The sequence below is a fragment of the Muscardinus avellanarius genome, assembly GCF_963383645.1.
Source record: "Muscardinus avellanarius genome assembly, chromosome: 22".
Lineage (NCBI taxonomy): Eukaryota > Metazoa > Chordata > Mammalia > Rodentia > Gliridae > Muscardinus > Muscardinus avellanarius.
The window spans coordinates 6423591-6442201 of NC_137808.1; the positions used below are offsets into that span (position 1 = coordinate 6423591).

At 60.2% G+C, this 18611-nt stretch overlaps 1 protein-coding gene across 1 annotated transcript in view; it reads left to right on the top strand.

Annotated features, from left to right (window-relative positions):
* The window catches only part of IFT122 (intraflagellar transport 122), a gene marked incomplete at both ends in the record, with an annotated part of 79502 nt that extends 63777 nt beyond the window's left edge, over positions 1 to 15725 (top strand). The window contains 11 exons of the mRNA XM_080718168.1: positions 2988 to 3159; positions 4374 to 4476; positions 6777 to 6917; positions 7586 to 7683; positions 10566 to 10666; positions 12330 to 12495; positions 13192 to 13303; positions 13605 to 13724; positions 14934 to 15022; positions 15293 to 15457; positions 15639 to 15725. Of these exons, the coding sequence (XP_080574294.1) occupies positions 2988 to 3159; positions 4374 to 4476; positions 6777 to 6917; positions 7586 to 7683; positions 10566 to 10666; positions 12330 to 12495; positions 13192 to 13303; positions 13605 to 13724; positions 14934 to 15022; positions 15293 to 15457; positions 15639 to 15725 (1354 nt within the window). The remainder of the gene's footprint in view (positions 1 to 2987; positions 3160 to 4373; positions 4477 to 6776; positions 6918 to 7585; positions 7684 to 10565; positions 10667 to 12329; positions 12496 to 13191; positions 13304 to 13604; positions 13725 to 14933; positions 15023 to 15292; positions 15458 to 15638) is intronic.
* Positions 15726 to 18611: the final 2886 nt, after the last annotated feature.

Consider the following 18611-nt stretch of genomic DNA (forward strand, 5'->3'; position numbering starts at 1 on the left):
GTAGGCTCTCTGGGGGACCGAGGTGAACAGGGCAGTAAGCCTGTGAGGAGCCTGTGGGGCCCCGGGGGCGGGTGACACCCACGGCAGAGCTGCCCCCACCTGGCAGGCCTCGGATTCTCCCACAGGCCAGGGCTGGTGCTTCTGCACCCGGCTTGCAAATGGGGAAACTGATCCTCCAGGGACACTGTGATCCCAGAAGGCCGAGCAGCTGGGGAGTGAGGGCGGAGCTTAAGACTCCATCCGGGCCACTATAGTGCCCACCGCTCCTGTGCTGGTAGGAACCCAACAGAACAGGAGCAGTTCAGAGCCCCCGGGACAGGACAGGCCACCAGAGGCGCCTCTTGGGCGGAGCTCTGCATGAAGGGGCCGTGGAGGAATTTCAAGTGGTAGAGATGGCAGGGAGCGGAAGGAATGTGGGCAGGAGGACGCAGGGGCACAGGAGCCCTGGGTGGAGCGAGAGGTGTGGAGTTGGGGGGGGGGGCTTGCTGCAGCCGGAATGGGCCGGCTGCCTGCTCAGAGCCAGGCTGAGGTGTTTGTTAGCCCTCAGGGCTGTGCTGCGGGAAGCCCCCGGGCAGTGGAGTAGGGTGGAGGGGACACTAGAGTGTGGCCCTCACAGAGGGACCTTTGAATGACCCAGCACCTCATCCTTCTCTTGTCTAAAAACAAAGTGTTCCAGACAGGCCTGGTGGCCCATGCCTGTCACCCCAATACTTGGGAGGCTGAGACAGGAGGATTGCAGATTCACAGCCAGCCTTGGCAACTTAGTGAGGCCTTCTGCAACATAAGGAGACACCCTGCTTTAAAATAAAAAATAATACCCAGGTGTGGTGGTTCACGCTTGTAATCCCAGCATTTGGGAGGCTGAGACCAGAGGATCACGGTTCACAGACAGCCTCAGCTACTGAGTGAGGCCCTCTGCAAATTCGACCCTGTTTCAAGATAAAGCATAAAAAATAGGACAGGGGGTATAGCTCAGAGGTTAAGTGCCCCTGGGTTTCATCCCCAGGCGCCCCCCCCCAAAAATAAAAAATAATGAAATAGGACTGGGGTAAAGCTTGGAGGTAAAATGCCCCTGAGTTCAGTAAATAACTGATATGCATAATATAAATAGTGTGTTATGAAGACAGAGGTACAGATTTTGCCCCGTAACAATTCTTTTGTGTGTGTTGGGGGGATGGGTACTGGGGATTGAGCCCAGGGGCATTCTGCCTCTGAGCTACGTCTCAGCCCTATTTTATTTTTTATTTTGAGGGAGGGACTCACAAGGTTTCTGAGAATCTCACTCCTTGCTGAGGTTGTCCTCGAGAATCTCGGCCTCCCGAGTACTAGGATTACAGGTGTGTGCCACCGTGCCGGCTCCCGCAAGTACTCTTTTTTTATAAAAGGGATGCTAGAGACAAGAGCCAGGCAGATGGAGGGCCCCTCTCCCTCTGGTTTTTCATGTCTCTCTCACTTGTAAGTGCAGTGTCAGGTTACCCTGGGGACACTTCACTCGTTCAAGAATGACACATTAAGCCCGTTCTGTCCCTTCGCCAACTCCGGCTGTAAAAGGTGCCTCCCCTCCAGGGACATCCGGTTTGGTGGGTGGGGGCTCGAAGCGTTAAGAGGCTGCCCGTGCCACCTTCCCGAAAAATGTGTCCTTTCTCTGCCGAGCAGTGTTATTTTTAGATGCTATTATGATTCTCAGTGCAGACTGACAGGCTCCCGAGCTTGCCTGTCTCTGAGGCAGGGATCTGCTGCAGCCGCTCCCCTTCCCTTCTCACAGAGAGCGGGCTGGGCAGAGCCCTGGCCCGGAGAGAGCTGCTCTCGCTCCAGCCCTGGCCTGGCCAAGAAGCACGTCCCAGCCAGCCGGGCCCAGGCGCAGCGGGCGCTACCGCTGAGAAGACGTGGTGAGCGGGTCCCCGCGGTCCCTCCCTGTGGTCGGCACCGGGGCAGGCGAGGACCCAGCCAGGACTTCCCGCAGCCTTCCTCCCAGGCCGGAGCTGCCCACACAGGCTCCTCCTCCCGCGAGCCAGGCTCTGAGTGCTCACCCTCCAGCCTCTGCTGTCCTGTGGGAATTTCGAAAATGTTGGTAGAATAGAAAGAGTACTCTGCCTCTTCCTGGCTGTGGGCTCTGGGCAGAGCGCTTCACCTCTGCCCTAGACTGACACCAGAACTCACCCCTTAGGGTGGGGCGAATTCAGCGCGGCCACACATGGGGAAGAAAGCTCATGGCGCCGTCCTGCTACCTGGGAGCGGACCGCCAGGCGCTCGTCTCTGTGCCCAGATCCTGCTGGACAGAGTCGTGACTCCTGTCAAGGCCATCTCACGTGCAGACCGTGTCCCACAGGGGCAGGGCGGCCTTTCCTAGTCCTGGCCGTGTTTCTGGAATGTATTCCAGAAAATGTGTGTGCGCGTGGGGTACTGGGAATTGAATCCAGAGGCATTCTACCTCTGTGTTATACCTCCAGCCCAATTTTCTCTTTTATTTTGAAAGAGGATCTCACTGAGTGGCAGAGGGCCTCACTGAGTTCCTGGGTCTGGCCGTGAACCTGTCATCTTCCTGGCTCAGCCTCCCAAGGGCTGGGGATTCCAAGCATATGCCAGCGGGCCTGGCTGTACTCACTCACTTATTGATTGGTTGTGTGGTACTAGGGATGGAACCCAGAAGTATTCTACCTTCGGGCTACATGTCCAGCCCAATTTTATTTCTTATTTGGAAACAGGGTCTTGCTAGGTTGATGAGAGTCTCACTACTACTTGTTGAGGCTGGCCTCAAACCTGCAGTCCTCCTGTCTTAGCCTCCCAAGCACCGAGATTCCAGGCGTGCATCACCATGCCCCGTTGTATTCACTCAGTTAATAGTCACACATTGAGCACCTCCCAGGGCCACGACACTGAGTTTAGAAGACTGAGCGACACAGGCCTGCTGAGGAGACACAGCCCCGCACCTGCTTCCCTCGGGCCCCTCACGGCATCCCTCTCGCCTGCCCTCCCCGCGTCTCCAGGTTGATCGACATCGCCCGGAAGCTGGACAAGGCTGAGCGCGAGCCCCTGCTGATGTGCGCCCGCTACTTCAGGAAGCTGGACAACCCGGGCTATGCCGCCGAGACCTACCTGAAGATCGGCGACTTGAAGTCCCTGGTGCAGCTGCACGTGGAGACCCAGCGCTGGGACGAGGTGAGGCGCGGCCCCTGGGCCTGGGCCCAGGCTGGCGGACGGATGGGGGGGAGCGCCCCGGTGCCGGAGGAGCGTCGCCCTCCAATTTTCCGAGCCCTCAGGTCTCTGAGGGCCTCCCCATAAGACAACTCTGTCTGTTCATTCATTTACTTGTTCAGGAAGCCATTCTTGCCCCCAGGCCAGGCCAGCCCATGGCAGGCAGGCAGGCACTGGATCCGAGTGTGAGGACAGCTTCAGCGTCTGCTGCCAGTCCAGGCCGCCTCTGACCCCCGCTGCAGGCTCACGTGCAGACACACCTGCGTGATATTTAAAACCTGCCGAGTGGTATTTTCGCAGAAAATGCCATCCGTATTTTCCAAGCACAGGATGCCAGAGTCGTTTCAGGGGCAGCTCTCCCCTCCCCACTTGCCCCCAACCTCAATGCCTCTGGGATGCTGGGCAGGTGCGAAGTACTAGCCTGGCCGAGGCAGGTGGGGCAGTGAGGACAGCCCCCTCCAGCTCCACCGTGCCTGGAGGCAGGCCCCGCCTGCTGCTCGGCTTCCTGGAGTGCTGGCAAGGCCCTTCTGGGTGAGAGAGTCTGACTTTCATCTGCCCTCTGGGCACCTGCATTTGGGGAGGTGACAGGTCACTGATAAAAGTGGGGCGGGCACAGAAGCAATGATGGCTTCTCCAGATACATTTATCAGGAGCTTCTGCAGGCAGCATGACTGACAGCACCTTAAAACCACTGAGTCCTCCGGCCTCAGGCCGACTTTCTCCCTCGCCCGGTTCCCACTCCTGGCTGGACGGGTGGCTGGGGCGGTACAGCACCACATCAGCAGTCATCTTCGACAGCTAATAAGCAGTGACGATGATAATGTCAATCCTGTTTCCTTAGGTGTCGCCTGCAATTAAAAGAAATCTGTTTGCAGCGCTACAGGAGCCCACGCAAACTCTCAAAATAAAATGTTTCCGATTCTGTGCTGCTTCTGTGGTCCAGAAACAGACTGTGTTGTTATTGAATCCAGTCGCTTGCATATTGCTGTTAATTGCCTTTTGTTTTCAAAGAGCTGGTTTGTTTTTGTGTTGTTGGGGGTGGCTGGGGGGAGGCGCTCTCCCCCTCTGAGTTGTCAGGCTGGCAAAATATGACATCCCTAATGGATTCAGCCAAGTGCCATGTTTTCCCGGGGGCTGCGGGGGCTGCTTCATTAGCAATGCATGTGCTCCTCCCTCAGGCCTTCGCTTTGGGCGAGAAGCACCCCGAATTTAAGGATGACATCTATGTGCCCTATGCTCAGTGGCTGGCAGAGAACGATCGTTTTGAAGAAGCCCAGAAAGGTAGGCCACATAGACCGGCGCCATGCAGGTCCCACGACAGGTAGCTGCTTCTGGGATGGGATGTGGTCGCTGGTGACACGCCAGAGCGGTGGGGGGACTGGGCCTTGGAGTCACCTGGGCCCGTCACTCGCCTGCTGCTGGGCCTCAGGCAGGCCCCGCCTTCTCTCTGGGCCTCTGTGGTTACCGAGCACCGAGCACTCCAGCGCACTTCCCCTTTGGTCTCGAAGCCCTGGGATCGCGTACTGTTGGGATTATTCCCATTTCGCAGTTAAAGGAGGTAAAGGCGTTTGCCTGGAGTGTCACAGCTGGGGAGTGGCAGCGAGGTCACCGGAGCCAGGGTGCTCGAGGACAAGACAGAGAACCGCACGCAGCGCCCGGCACGTCTCACTCCACCAGAGCAGCTGTGTAGACAGCTGTATAGACAGTGGGGCGGCCCCCGCTCCTCGGCCTTTGTGCCCGTGGATGGGCGGCGCACCGACCAAGGCGGCTTCGGAAGCAGGAGCCAAAGCTAACGTGGTGCTCTAACTGGTGCCGTTAATCATAATTCACGAGCGTGACTGCCTGCTCTGTGCGGCCCCTGGCTGGGCACTTAACCTGCATAACCTTGAGTCTTGCCAACAGCCCTGCAGAGCTGCCGGGGCGAGATGCGCCGTCAAGTCACCGTCCTCAGGAGCAGCAGAGCCGGCCTTGGAGCGGGGCGAGCCCGCTGCGGAGCCCGTGCCGCGCTGTCTGGCTGCCGGGTAGGACGGCTCCTAATTGAAGCTGGGCGTGTCGTATTCCATAGGCTCTCGTTCACGCTTCCATACAGTAACGGTTGCCACCTCCGGACACATTGCGGAACAAATGTCTGCCTGCTGGAGCGCCTCGCTCGAGAGCCCCATTAAAGGACAGCGTGTTCTCTACCACTTCAGCACTTCCAGCGCGCCCAGTTGCTGAAGTATCTGCATGTTTGGGCAAAACACATCAACCTATCCATCTGTCTGTGTCGCCCTTCCAAGAATCCATTGCCATAGTAACTTGGTACGCACACGAGGGGCTGGAGACGAGACAGGAACAAAGGCCAGACCTTTTCCTTCTGGAAAGGCGGAGGACTCAGGTCACTGAGCGCCCACATGTGTGCAGGGTCACAGCTGCAGGGGCTTCACTGGCGGCCCCCACATCCCAGGGGTTGGCCAGGTGGTAGGTACCCAGGAAATTTCTGCTATATAGTTGGAGAAATGATGAAGACATTTTTCGCTTGCTTTCCCAAGTGTCTGGCTTTGAGAATGAAGCCAGATCTTTTGGAGGACCTCAAAAAGCACTCTGTTGAAGACAGACCCCTGGAGCTGGGCCCTGTCCATTCCTTGATCTCAGTGTGACACTTTGGCCTCTACCTGCTGAAGGCCATTTCATTGTCTACCAAAATGGGGGCTGACTTCCCTTCTGCACAAATCAGAAGTGAGGTAACTAGCGTTGAAAGTGTCCAGTAAGCAGGGCGCGGTGGCGCACGCTTGTCATCCCAGCATTTGGGAGGCCGAGACAGGAGGATCACAGTTCACAGACAGCCTCAGCTACTTAGTGAGGCCCTCTGCAACTCGGTGAGACCCTGCTTCAAAATAAAGAATAAAAAATAGGGCTGGAGGTGTAGAACGGGTTGGAACCCCATGACCCTGGATTCCATCCCCAATACCACAAAAAAAAAAAAAGCCGGGCGTGGTGGGCACGCTTGTAATCCCCGTGCTTGGGAGGCAGAGACAGGAGGATCGCGCAGGTTCGAAGCCAGCCGCCCGCGCTGGCTTAGGAGACCCTGTTTCCAAATAAAAAAAATGTAAAAAATAGGTCTGGGAGTGTAGCCCGGAGGTAGAAGGGCTTCCAGGAACCCCAGTACCACCAAAAAAAAAAAAAAAAAAAAGGAGAAGAAGAAAGTACCCTGTGAACCACTGAGCTCCATCGGGCGTCAGGCCCCGCCAATGCGCCCTTGGGAGTCACAGCTTCGCCCTGGGTGGGAGCGAGGACGGAGCCTGCGAGGGTGAGCAGCTTCCCCCACGCGCCCCGAGTCTTGGCTGCGCGGGTTTCTCTCTGCCGTGCCTTCCTAAAGTAGGCTGCCACTTCCCAGCCAGAAAGGAGTGCATCTCACTGTGCTTTTTTCAGGATGTAGCCTTGGTTATTTATAGCCTTCGGCCTGAGCCGCGCATCCCAGCAACCAGGCGCTGCAGATGCTCCGTGCGCGTCTTACTTCCAAAGCAGCCCCTCGCCAGCCCCGCAGCCCCTCCTGCCTCCTCGCCTCCCTCCCGAGTGACATGTCCTTTCGTGGCCCCCAGCGTTCCACAAGGCCGGGCGGCAAGGAGAGGCGGTGAGGGTGCTGGAGCAGCTCACACACAACGCGGTGGTGGAGAGCAGGTTCAGCGACGCCGCCTATTATTACTGGATGCTGTCCCTGCAGTGCCTCAGCATAGCCCAAGGTAAGCAGCGTCCCAGCCCACTCCGCACCAAGATAGAATCAGAGGAGGGACATTTTAATTAAAGCCCCAGGCGTGTTTGCCGGCTGTATTGTCCCGTCCGCCTGTCTGGCAGGGGCACAATCTGATGTGTCATCTTCTAGTTTGCCCATAAACAGGATGGTCGAGGCACCTGGGGTTTACGGTCGGAGGGGCATTGCTAATTCAGAATCTCTCTCTCCTGCTCCCTGGGAACCTGTAGCTGGACCTGGGTGAGCACTGGCTTAAGAAACATTTCTTTTAATTAAATGAGAAGATGAAGAAGGGATGGCTTTATAGCAACACTCTCCAGAGTCTCACCCGAGATGGGAAACGGCTTCCATGTCGCTTTCGTTCCTAAGACTTCCCACGATGCACCGAGGGTGCTCTCTGCTGGAGCTGGCCCACGTGCGGGAGTGGGAAGACCAGACACAGAGGCCGCGGGTGGCTTGCGGCAGGCCACAGGTCTTTCTTAGCTCCGCGTGCGCTCTGTAACGCGGAGGGGGCCCTGGCTCACTTCACCGTGCGGCTAGCTGGACAGCCGCGAAGCCTGGAGTCAGGTGGCATTCTTCTGTCGTGGCCAGTGACGCCCCCCTCAGTAGCTGGTCCCCAGCCACAGTCACCATGTGACAGGTCTCCCTCCCGCCACACAGCAGATCCCACCCAGAAGGACTCCATGCTGGGCAAGTTCCATCACTTTCAGCACCTGGCAGAGCTGTACCACGGCTATCACTCCATCCATCGCTACACGGTAAGGTGGCCGGCGGGGCAGGCACTCGGGGCCCCACCTGCTCAGCTCAACCACGGAGACAGCGACAGGCCTCAGTTTTTCCTTTATACGGTACTGGGGACTGAACTTCCCAGAGGCATCCTACCTTAGAGCTACAGGGTTTGGGGTTTTTAGTGTGTATGTGGTACTGGATATTGAACCCAGGACCATTCTACCTCCAAGCTACACGTACCCCAGCTCTATTTTTTTATTTATTTTTGAAACAGGGTCTCACTAGGTTGCAGAGGACCTCACTAAGTAGCCGAGAACCTGTAATCCTCCTGTCTCAGCCTCTCAAGTACCGGGATTACGAGCATGTGCCATCATGCCTGGCCCAATTTTATTTATTTGGAAACAAGGTCTCGCTAGGTTGATGAGAGTCTCACTGCTTGCTAAGGCTGTCCTCAAACCTGTGATCCTCCTGGCTCAGCCTCCCAGGTACTGGGATTCCAGGCATGTACCACCATGCCCCGCTCAGCAGCAGGCCTCTGGATGGGAAGGGGACTCCCTGGGGCAGGACGAGCTGCGGGAAGTCCTGGTCTCCTCCGGGAGAAAGCTCCATTTTCTTAGATCTGCCCGTCGTGATGTGCAATAGCTAGGGGCTTCTGAATTCCAGCCCAGGCGGTAGTGGGCCTTTCTTATTGCTTGTCTCAGGCCTTGATGACTTGGGCAGAGTCTGAAGGCGCCAGATGAGGGCTGTCTCTCAGAAGGGCCCGGGTACTTACGGAAGCCGCGGCTCGTGCTGCTTCCCCAGGTTCCACCACAACCTGCCATGTGTCCTCGAGTGATCGCGCCCCTCTCTGGCCCTGAGTTTCCTTCTCTGTAAAACCAGAGCATCGGCGTCATCTCCAGAGAGCCATGTCTTCCGTGACTGTTCTGATGAAGGCACTTTCGATCAGTCCGCGGCAGTGGGGAGAAGGTGCCGGGTGTCAACCCCTGCTTCAGCCTGGGCTCCTCCCCAGTCACTCCACCAACGCCGGCTGAGCTGTGGCACCGCGAGCGCGAGCTCACACTGTGGCGCCAGGCTGGACAGCCCCAGTGCCAGCCTTTACTGAGCACCTGCCGCACAGAGGGCAGCGTGCGAAGGGCTTTGCCGTGTCAGCTCGTTCCCTCCCTCAGCCCCTGTGAGATACGCACCGGCCTCCCCATTCTACATAGGAGGAGACTGAGGCGCAGCGCGGCTGGACCCAGAGCCTGTGCCCTCACCCTTGGAGGAGACACGGCTGCTGTGTTGGGCAGAGGGCCACTGTGGAGGCCCCATGCTGCAGCCACACTGTGTGGCCACGGACAAGCCCTCTACCTACTCGGTGCCTTGGTCCCTTCTCTTCAAAACGCTGAAACGGCAGTGAGGACTCAGTGCGTTCATGATGGAAGAGTCCTTGGAAGAGTACCCGGGGTAGCCCCGGCGGCCGCGGGCTGCTCCTGCTCCCCCGGCAGCAGTGGTGCTCGGGCTTCCATAGGCCGCCCCCCAGGCCACCCCAAAAGCCTGTGCTCACCTTTTTGCACATTTTTGGCCTCTTAGGAAAGTCAGGCAAGAAGGAAGACTCCACCAGCCCTGCAGCTCAGCGACAGTGCCGTGTCTCGTCTCTCCCCAGCAGGGGCCTCGTCTTTCTTTCCTAACCCTTGCTTTCCCTGGAGGAGGCCCCTCAGCCCGGTCCAGCCTGGGCAGAGGCCTGCCGGCTGGGTACACTGAAGCTGAGCATGGCAGCCTCAGAGCAGCACTGATTGCCAGCACACTGAGAGCCTGGAGGGGACGTGTTCATTCTTCTTCCCAGGGAAGAGGCGCTAGTCTTGAGTGCCCCCCTCTCTGGGCCGCTTCCGAGTGTCCTCACCTAGAGCGGCAGAACCAGGATTCGGCTTCTTCCTGGCTCGCACCCAGGGAAGGATGCCTCTCGGTTTTCTTAGGCTCTTGGAGCTGACGGAAGCTCTGGAAATGGAAGCGAAACCCAAAGAGAAGGTGCTGGGCTCCCAGCCAAACAGAGTGCCGCGGGTCCTCACAACTGCACCACTAGGGCTAAGGCCTGGCGGTCCTGGGGAGAGCAGGGCCAGAGGGTCCCTCGGGAGCGTCAGTTAAGTGGGGGGTACCGCGATCGTCAGTTCAGCTACAGGCTGCAGCCGCACTGGAGGGTGGCGAGTTCGAGGCTGACCTGGGCAACGTGGTGAGAAACTGTCTCAAAACAAAAAGTGAAAGGGGCTGGGGGTGCGGCTCCCTGGGCTCAGTCCCCGGAGCCGCACAAAGAAAGCCAAGAACTGCAGCCTCGGTTTGCCCAGCGTGCCGGTTCCCCACACTGGGGTCGACCTTCTGCAGACCCCGCGCAGATCCCCTGTGGTCACGCCGCTCCTGCAGCCTAGGCGCAGAGGCCTATTCATGGAGCCGTGTCTCCTGTCAGGGCCCGTGCCAGGTGCCGCACGCAGGGATCCGCGCTTGAGGAACCGCAAGGGCGGCTGCTTTGGCTGCACATGGCCCGGCAGCTAGCTGTTGGAGAGCAAGGAAGAGGCACAGGAGTTAAATGGCTCTGCTGGGAGACGCTGAAGTCCTTCCACGAGGCTGTGTCCTTGACTGCATAAAAGATCTTTTCTAGAGCTAACTGAAGAGAGTTGAGGTCAGGGAAGTGGAATCATGCCCACCCTGGGGCAGTGCAGCTGGGGAGCTGGGGAGGAAGACTGTCCGCTCCCATCAGCCCGGGGTTTGAATCCCAGCTCTGCCCGTCTGGCCGGTGACGTGGGCGACTCCCCGGCGTCACTGTCCTCCCCTACACGGGACGGCCCCAAAGAGCAGATGAGCCGCAGTGGCGGAGTTGCTCGGAACCCGGATCCAGCCCGGGCGGGCGGGCAGCAGCGTGCTCAGGGTCCTCTCTCCACAGGAGGAGCCCTTCAGCTTCCATCGGCCCGAAACCCTCTTCAACATCTCCCGGTTCCTGCTGCACAGCCTGACCAAGGACACCCCCTCGGGCATCTCTAAAGTGTATCCTTCTCCCACCCGTTCATCCCGCCCTCTCTCTAATGGCCCCAAGTTCTTTGCAGAGCACTTAACAGGCAGAAGCCGCTGCCCTCCCTCCCGCAGCCCTTAGGGAAGAGCCGGCTCGCCCTCCCTCTGCTGTTTTGCTGCAGAAGAGGCTCAGCCGGGGAGGCGAAGGGCCAGTGCCAAGACAAGATTAGTTTTCAGAGCTCCCTGGACCGAGCCCAGCGCGGGTCTCTGACCAACACATGTCCCCAGACCTCCGAGGAGCCACCGAGGGAGGCGCGGCTACAGCCTCGACTTGGGCTTGGAGCCGTGGGCCCGTCCCGGGGACCGGAGGGCGCTGCTTGTCTGCCAGGCGTACGGAGCGCCAGGCTAGCTGGACAGCAGCGGCAAGGCCTGCAGCCTGGGCCGTGTGCTGCGCCTGGTCAGGGACCGTCGGGAGAGGGCGGCAGGGCAGTGTCCTAGGAGCACCTGGCAAGAAGGGCACCAGTCGGCACTGTGCCAGAAGCCGAGCCATCTAGGTGAGGAGCGGGTCCGCCCGGAGCCCTGGAAGCTACTGCTCACTAGCCAGGCCCACTGGGCTGTAAGCAGAGCCGGTCCGAAGGGTCTGCGAGGCAGATACCACCAGGAAATGGCCAGTGTCTTTACTGTTCTGAGAGTCATAAAAGCCACGGCTGTGCCGGGTTTGGTGGCGCACGCTTGTAATCCCAGTACATGGGAGGCCGAGGCAGGAAGATTGCAGGTTTGAGGCCAGCCTCAGCTTAGTGAGACTCTTAGCATCTTAGTGAGACTCTGTGAGAAAAATCAAATAGGGCTATGGGTATAGCTGAAAAGTAGAATGCCCCTGGGTTCAATCCCCAGCACCAGGAAAAAATATAATAAGCCACAGTTGTCCCTCCTGGGTCTTGTGTGGTCTCCTCAGTCCTACCCCAAGGGACCTTCCTTCTGCAAGGAGCCTCCCAGGGAGGGCCTGGAGCAGCTCCACAGCTGGGCATAGCCACTCTACCTTCAGGGGACCTCCCCAAACCTAGGGCTATGGTCACTGGTGGACCCTCACCCTGGAGAAGGGACCGTCTCCAACCTGCTGGCCTCAGCACTTGTGTTCAGCCTTGCCAACGAGTTCTGCTGAAGTCACCGGAGTTGGATTAGACCCCCGCCTGCAGCCTCACGCTGTGACCCAGAGGAGGCTCCTGACAGCCCCCAACTTAGAGGAGTTGTAGAGAGTCACAGGGACTGCTGGGCTGGCGACGGGCCTGGATTGGCTCCGGGGATGAGCCGAGGCTGCCAGAGAAGGACCGGGCTGGGGAGGGAGACGGCAGGCAGGGCCTGGCACGCCCAGCATCAGAGAGGCCTGATACGGGGGGCTCAGAGGGACCCCAGGGAACAGGGGTCCTGCTCGGGGTATCAGGCGGCCCTAGGGCGCCCAGAAAACCTCAGCCAGGCTAAATGCTGATAGAAATGACGCCTTCTTTATATCTGGAAAGAACCGGGGACCTTATCCACGAGGCACACCTTTGCCGCCCAGCTGAGCAGAGCACTGGCCGGAGCCTGCCTGTCCCCTCCTGGCCCAGCAAGAGCCGTGCGCCGGCACAGTGCTTGGGGGGGGGGGCAGCGCCAGCTTCAGTCCCGCCGTGGCCTCTGCCGTCCTTAACCCTGTGGCCGTCAGGAACACGCTCTTCACGCTGGCCAAGCAGAGCAAGGCCCTGGGCGCCTACAAGCTGGCCCGACACGCCTACGACAAGCTCCAGGGCCTGCGGTGCCCCGCCAGGTTCCAGAAGTCCATCGAGCTGGGCAGCCTGACCATCCGCTCCAAGCCCTTCCATGACAGCGAGGTGAGAACGCGGCCCCTCCCAGCCTACTGCTCTGCCCTGGCCTGGCTTCCCGATCTCCAGCCCTGCCCCGGGCTCCCCACAGCCCCGTGCCTGTGGCTGTGCCCTCCGCAGGGCCCGTCTCATCCTAGGCGCCCTTCCATACCCGCCGGCCTGGAGCCTGCTCTGGGCTCAGCAGCTCCCTCCTGCAGCCCTGGGCTCCACGGCCACCTCCCTCCAACCTAGCCAGCGCTGTCTCCCACAGCCCCTTGCTTGGGGCTCGGGCAGCAGGTCCGGTCCCATGCCCCATCTCCTGACAGTGTCGGCTGGAGACGGAACATTCTACCTAAGCTTCACCCCAGCCCTATTTTATGGTTTTTCTTTAAAACAGAATCTCACTAAGTAGCTGAGGCTGGCTGTGAAACTGTGACCCTCTTGTCTCAGCTTCCCAAGTACAGGGATCACAGGCAGGCGCCATCATTCCCGCCGTGTCTCTGGCTCTCTGGGGGTCCTGTCCCTTCCCACAGGGACTGTGAGGATAAATGTGCCAGCCCAGGGAGCGCTCAGCACTGAGCCTGGAGCCTGCTGGATGGCAGCACGTGGCGGGAGGCGGCGGGAGGCGGTGGTCAGCTGGGGGCCTGTGTCCCCACGCAGCACCGGCCCAGGCTGGAGGCCGAGGCGGGCGGTGGAATCAGCGTGCCCTCTGTGCTTCCTTCGCAGGAGCTTGTCCCCCTGTGCTACCGGTGCTCCACCAGCAACCCCCTGCTCAACAACCTGGGCAACGTGTGCGTCAACTGCCGCCAGCCCTTCGTCTTCTCCGCCTCCTCCTACGGTGAGTCCCCTGTGCAGACGCCCGCACAAAGCTGCCTCTGGCCAGGGCAAGCGGGACGCCCACCCTGCCCGACACACGTGGGTCCATGGAGACAGCCCCAGTGCGGCCTGACCAGAAAGTGCCACTGCCATCACCGGGGCCTGGCTTGGGCTCAGCAGGACGAAACCGCTGAGTGGAGACTGGGAGGCTGAGATGGCACCCTGTCCCGGCTCCTCCCACCCTGACAAGCTCCAGCCCTTGCCGGAGCTGGCGCAGAACCCGGGCCCGGCTCCACAGCCCAGCCCCTGTGCCCTCTCCCCAGAGGTACTGCACCTGGTGGAGTTCTACCTGGAGGAGGGCATCACCGACGAGGAGGCCGTCGCCCTCATCAACCTGGAGGCGCCCAGGCACAAGCGGGAGAGCAGGTGGCAGGAGGTCACCAGTGGCAGCATCCTTTGCGCAGCAGGCGGGGTTGGGGGCCCCAGAAAAGCTGGTGATGGTTCAGATGCAGCCACGTGTGGCACCCGGGTCCCTGCGCACTTCATCCCATGAGGGCCCTAGCTGTCGGCGGCACTGGACGTGCTGTGGGCCACGCCGCTGACCTGTGGCCAGCCCTGGTGTCTGTGGTGGGGGTCCCAGGCTCTCATTAGGTCCCCTTACATGCAAGTGACAGGAACCACCGGTCAGAGAGAAGCGGAGCCCATGGAAGGGGACTCGGCAGCCAGGTGCCTGCTGGCTCTGGGCCTCCTGGCCTGCTGCCCTTGTGGCTTCACTGATGGCAGCTCTGCCCTAGGCCCACAGCTAGGTCGGGAACGGCCAGGCCACCGCAGGAGCCCACACCCCAGGAGCAGCCAGCCGACGGCCCTCGGCTGTCCTCAATTATCCCTCCGGGGCAAGTGTGAGTCCAGGCCCAGCCCTGCGCTCTGGCTTTGGGTGGAACACACAGACAACACAGGCATTGCCTGGAGCCTTGTTATCTCTGATAACAAGCCCAGTCCCCAGGGCAGGGGCAGCAGCAGTCTGTTTCTAGCAAGACCCCAGGCAATACAGCTGGTCTGCTCGCCAGGCTTTGAGGGGTGGAGGCAGCAGGGAGACCCAGAAGGAGGCGAAGCCTGTGGCTGGCACAGCGGTCGTCAGATGCCCAGGCTGGGTGATACCACATCTACTCCTGACTTGGCTCCAGCAGCCTCTGTTCCCAGGGCTTCCTCACATGCCCCGCTGCCTCGCCAGCCTCGGCCTCAGCTCTGCCCCTCAGCCTTGGCAGACAGGAGGCTGCGGGTGCCTGCAGGCTGGTCTGCAGGAGGCCTCTTTCCGCACCTGCCGTGTGTTCCTCCAGGGCTGCCGGGCTTGCTGTCCCTTTTCCAGCTGGGCCGTCATGTCCACTCCCCCGTGCGCTGGTCCCCAGGCCCCAGCCCCACAGTGTTTGCAGCGGCCGCACAGCGCTGTCTGCTGGGCAGGCAGGTGAGGACAGCTGAGCATACCTCTGCCGCCCTCCCTGCCTGTGCCCTGGGCCCAGTCCCACCCCTTGGCCAGGGCTGGCGTCCCCGGTCCCTCATCAGGGCGTGGAGCCTGGGCCTGGACAGGCCTCCACTTCTAACATGGCGCAGGTGGCGCCTGTGTCCTGCTCGGCCTTGTCTTTCTCCTTGACCAGCTGCTCCAGGCTCCCAGACGCTGAGGCTGGACGAGACCTTGGACTCGGTGGGGGATGAAGACCCCTTCACGGCCAAGCTGAGCTTTGAGGTAGGGGCCTCCTGAGTGCCGACAGCCCACGCTGCGATGCCCGCTGGGAGGGCAGCCCACGTCCTTCCCTGAGACTCAGGGGCCCTGAGGTAGTGGACGTGGCCTAGGAGGGTTGTCCACAGCTGCTGGAGCAGCAGCCAGAGGGAGGCAGACCCAGGCATGCATGTCTGCTGGGAGGGAGGACCTGCCGCCCTCAGGGCCCGGGGTTGGGGTCCAGGGTCTGGCCAGGACCCCTGCGCGTGGCTGAGGGCCGTGTCCCGGCCCCCGCAGCAGGGTGGCTCGGAGTTCGTGCCCGTGGTGGTGAACCGCTTGGTGCTGCGCGCCATGAGCCGCCGGGACGTCCTCATCAAGCGCTGGCCCCCGCCCCTGCAGTGGCAGTACTTCCGCTCACTGCTGCCCGACGCCCCCATCACCATGTGCCCCTCCTGCTTCCAGGTGCGCTGCCTCTGCTCTCCCCTTCCCCTGGGGCGGTCCCCCCTCTCCTGGCCCATCCCCGCTGACCCTGCCTCTGGCCTCAAAGGCGGGCTGGCTGGTCTTGGGCTCTCAGGAGCCAGCTCCGACCTTGACTGCCAGCCCGTCCCGGGGCTGGGCGCTTGCTCACGGCCTCTCCCCCCAGATGTTCCACTCGGAGGACTACGAGCTGTTGGTGCTTCAGCACGGCTGCTGCCCCTACTGCCGGAGGCGCCTGGACGACCGCGCCTGACCGCCAAGGGAAGGAAGGGTTAAGCTGCCAGCGCCTGTCTGCCCAGATGAAGTTTGCACTTCAGGGAGGGGCCTGTGGAACCAAGGAATCCCTATTTATGGCATTTCGTGCTTTGTAAATAGCACCAGGAGATGGGAAGAGAATGTACATATATTTTCTAAGAAAAAAATATCTGTTACTTTGAGAGCGGCTCGAGTTGTTGGTGGCAGCCTGCTGGAGTCCACAGATCTGTCAGACCGCTAACGTGTACACTTTGCCAACAGATTGCCTCAATAATGACAAATAAAAGGGCTACTTATTTTCATCAGTGTCTGCATTTTAGCAAATCTTCATATTGTCTGCAACTTAATTTCCTTATGCAAAAGTGCACCTGTTTCTAATTTGATCCGAAAGGAACATTGTGTTTGCGTGCTCTTCAAATTTAATCTAATCCAAGTGGCAATGTGGGCAGGGGTAAGGAGTGGGTATTTTTCTGTTTATTTATTTTGGTTTAATGGGGATCTGTCTTGACAAGAAAATACCTGGCTCCAAGGAAGATGGCAGAGAGGCTACAGTCAAGGCTTCCCCCAGCCAGAGCCCCCAGAGCCGCGGCTGCACCCCACCCCAGGCCCACGGAGCTTCCAGGCCCCGAAGCAGGTGCGTTCCACTTGAGAGTCCCAGCCGCACCTGCCGCACCGTGTGCTGCCTCTGTCCTTGCAGAACCTCGCAGAAGGGCCACAGTCTCCATGGGGAGCAGAGGAGCTGGCCCCAGGGAGCCCTGGGGGAAGGGCGTCACTGCCCCCCCCAGGCCCAGGAGCAGAGCAGCTGAGTGTGGGCAGAGGGGGTGGGGCCTCCGGAGCCCTGTGGAAGAAGACGCCCCTCACAGCCACATCTTGACACCTTCTAGAGACCATTTCGCCCTCTGGAGGGGTGAAGAGCAGGCTGGAGTGGGGGCCTGCAGAGGCCCCCCAGTGCCAGAGCCTGGCCCCAGGCTCCCCACCCCCGCCAGGCCAGCCCGCTCCGCCTCTCTCTCTGGAGATGATGGAGGAAATAAAGAAAGGGAGCCAGACAGTTGTGCCAACAGAACTCCTCCGTCGAGTGTCTAATTACTTACGCGCATGCATGCTCTCTCTCTCGCTAAACATTTATTAATGTGTTAGGATTTCCATTAGCACGTTACTTGAACTGAAATCATTTGCATATGGCGGTGGTGGGGGGAACAGTTCCAGCTACCCAACAGGCGTCAATCACAGCGACAGATCAGATGGTCCCTGGGCAGAGCCAGGCGGGGGAGGGGGTCGTGAGGGAGCGCTCTGCCGGGGGAGGCTGGGCTCCGGAGGCCCATGCTCCCTCCCGTGAGCTATGGCTGTCTCTGATCCTCACCACCTCCCAGGCTGCCCCTTATACAGATGGTAAGTCGAGGACTCCGTGACGCTTTCCTTTTGTTCTACAAACGCGTGTATGGAGCCATGGCGCATCCTTTGCACGTGAGCACCGGGTTCGCTCTAGTCTCCATCCGCCCCGGGTCTTGGGTACGCCCAGGCTCACCCCCCAAGACCCTCCTCCAGCTCAGACCCTGAGAACCCCTCCAGGGCTTACGGACGACCATGATGACACAGAGGGAGACGGGACCGGAATCGGGAGATGCTCGTTTAACCAAGAGGCCGCCGGGGCCCAGAGGGGCGCAGCGGCCGCAGGCTGCACAGCTCGGGTCATGCCTCCAACACCCTGCTCTCGGGTGGCCACATGGTCCACATCTTGGAAGGAGGAAGTGAGGAAGAGGATTGGACCAGACTCCAGGGAGCCTCAGCCCACTGTGTGTCCCCACACCCCGGTTTCCCATCTCTTCCCCAGCTTAAGCCAGGCGCCAAGCAGGCTGGAGCTTCCACACGAAGGCTCTGCACCACCAGGCAGGATTTACCCAGCATTCCTCCACCCGGGCTCTGAAGCGTCTTCCCACCTGACCTTGCTCCTCCCTGCCTGGGACCGCAGTGGCTCCCCAGTGCTAGCTGGCCAGCACCTAGACTGCGGGCTGCCTGCCCCCACACCTGGGTGGGCCCTGCCTGCCCCCCCCCCGGCCTCTTCTGCAGGACCAGCCACTTGGGAGCCCCAGGGCCCTTCCAAGAGTGAATTCCCATCTGTCCTGGTTAATAGCTTCCCCCCAGGGACTAGGAGACTCCTGGAAGGCAGGATTCAGATCAGCGTACTTGGCACCCTGCGAGCCGGGGCCCACATGGAGGGTGTTTGGCAAATGAGGGTGGGTCTGTCTTGTCTCCTCTTCCCTTGACATTTCAGCTCAGTCTGAGGTCTCCCAGTGGCCTTGGCGACCCATGGGAGGGGGAGAAGGAGGTGCTGACCCAGCAGACCTCTCCTGAGGAGGTTTAAGAACTATCATTGCGCTGGTAGCTAAGTCGCTAATCCTCCTAACAGAGGCAGGGCTCTTCACCCAGCTCCCAGAGGGGCCCTGGGTGCCTGTGGCATCTCCAGAGACACCAACCCAGGGCCCCGCCCCTGGCAGCTTCCCCCAGTCCGGCTCAGAAAACCACCTGCACTCTGGCTTGGCTTGGGCCTGCTCATGGGGCCACCGAGGGCTGCCTGACCACAGAGGAATAGAACTCGGGCTGCGGGGCTGACTCCAGCTCTGCTGAGGAATCTTAGCCCTCCGAGCCCCAGGTTCTTTAGTGGCCAGAGGGAATGAGATGCTCTCTGCCCGGGTCAGGAGGACCCAGTATTAACTGAGCACCTACTGTTGCGGGTTGTGAACTCACAAGCAGCAGTGAGCGGGACCCGCTGGCCCTGTGTTCTAGAGACAAGAGCGGCAGGTCAGTGAGGGGACGGATGACCTGTTGGCGATAAGTATCCATTAGAAAATAGAAGCCGGGCGTGGTGGCGCACACCTGTAATCCC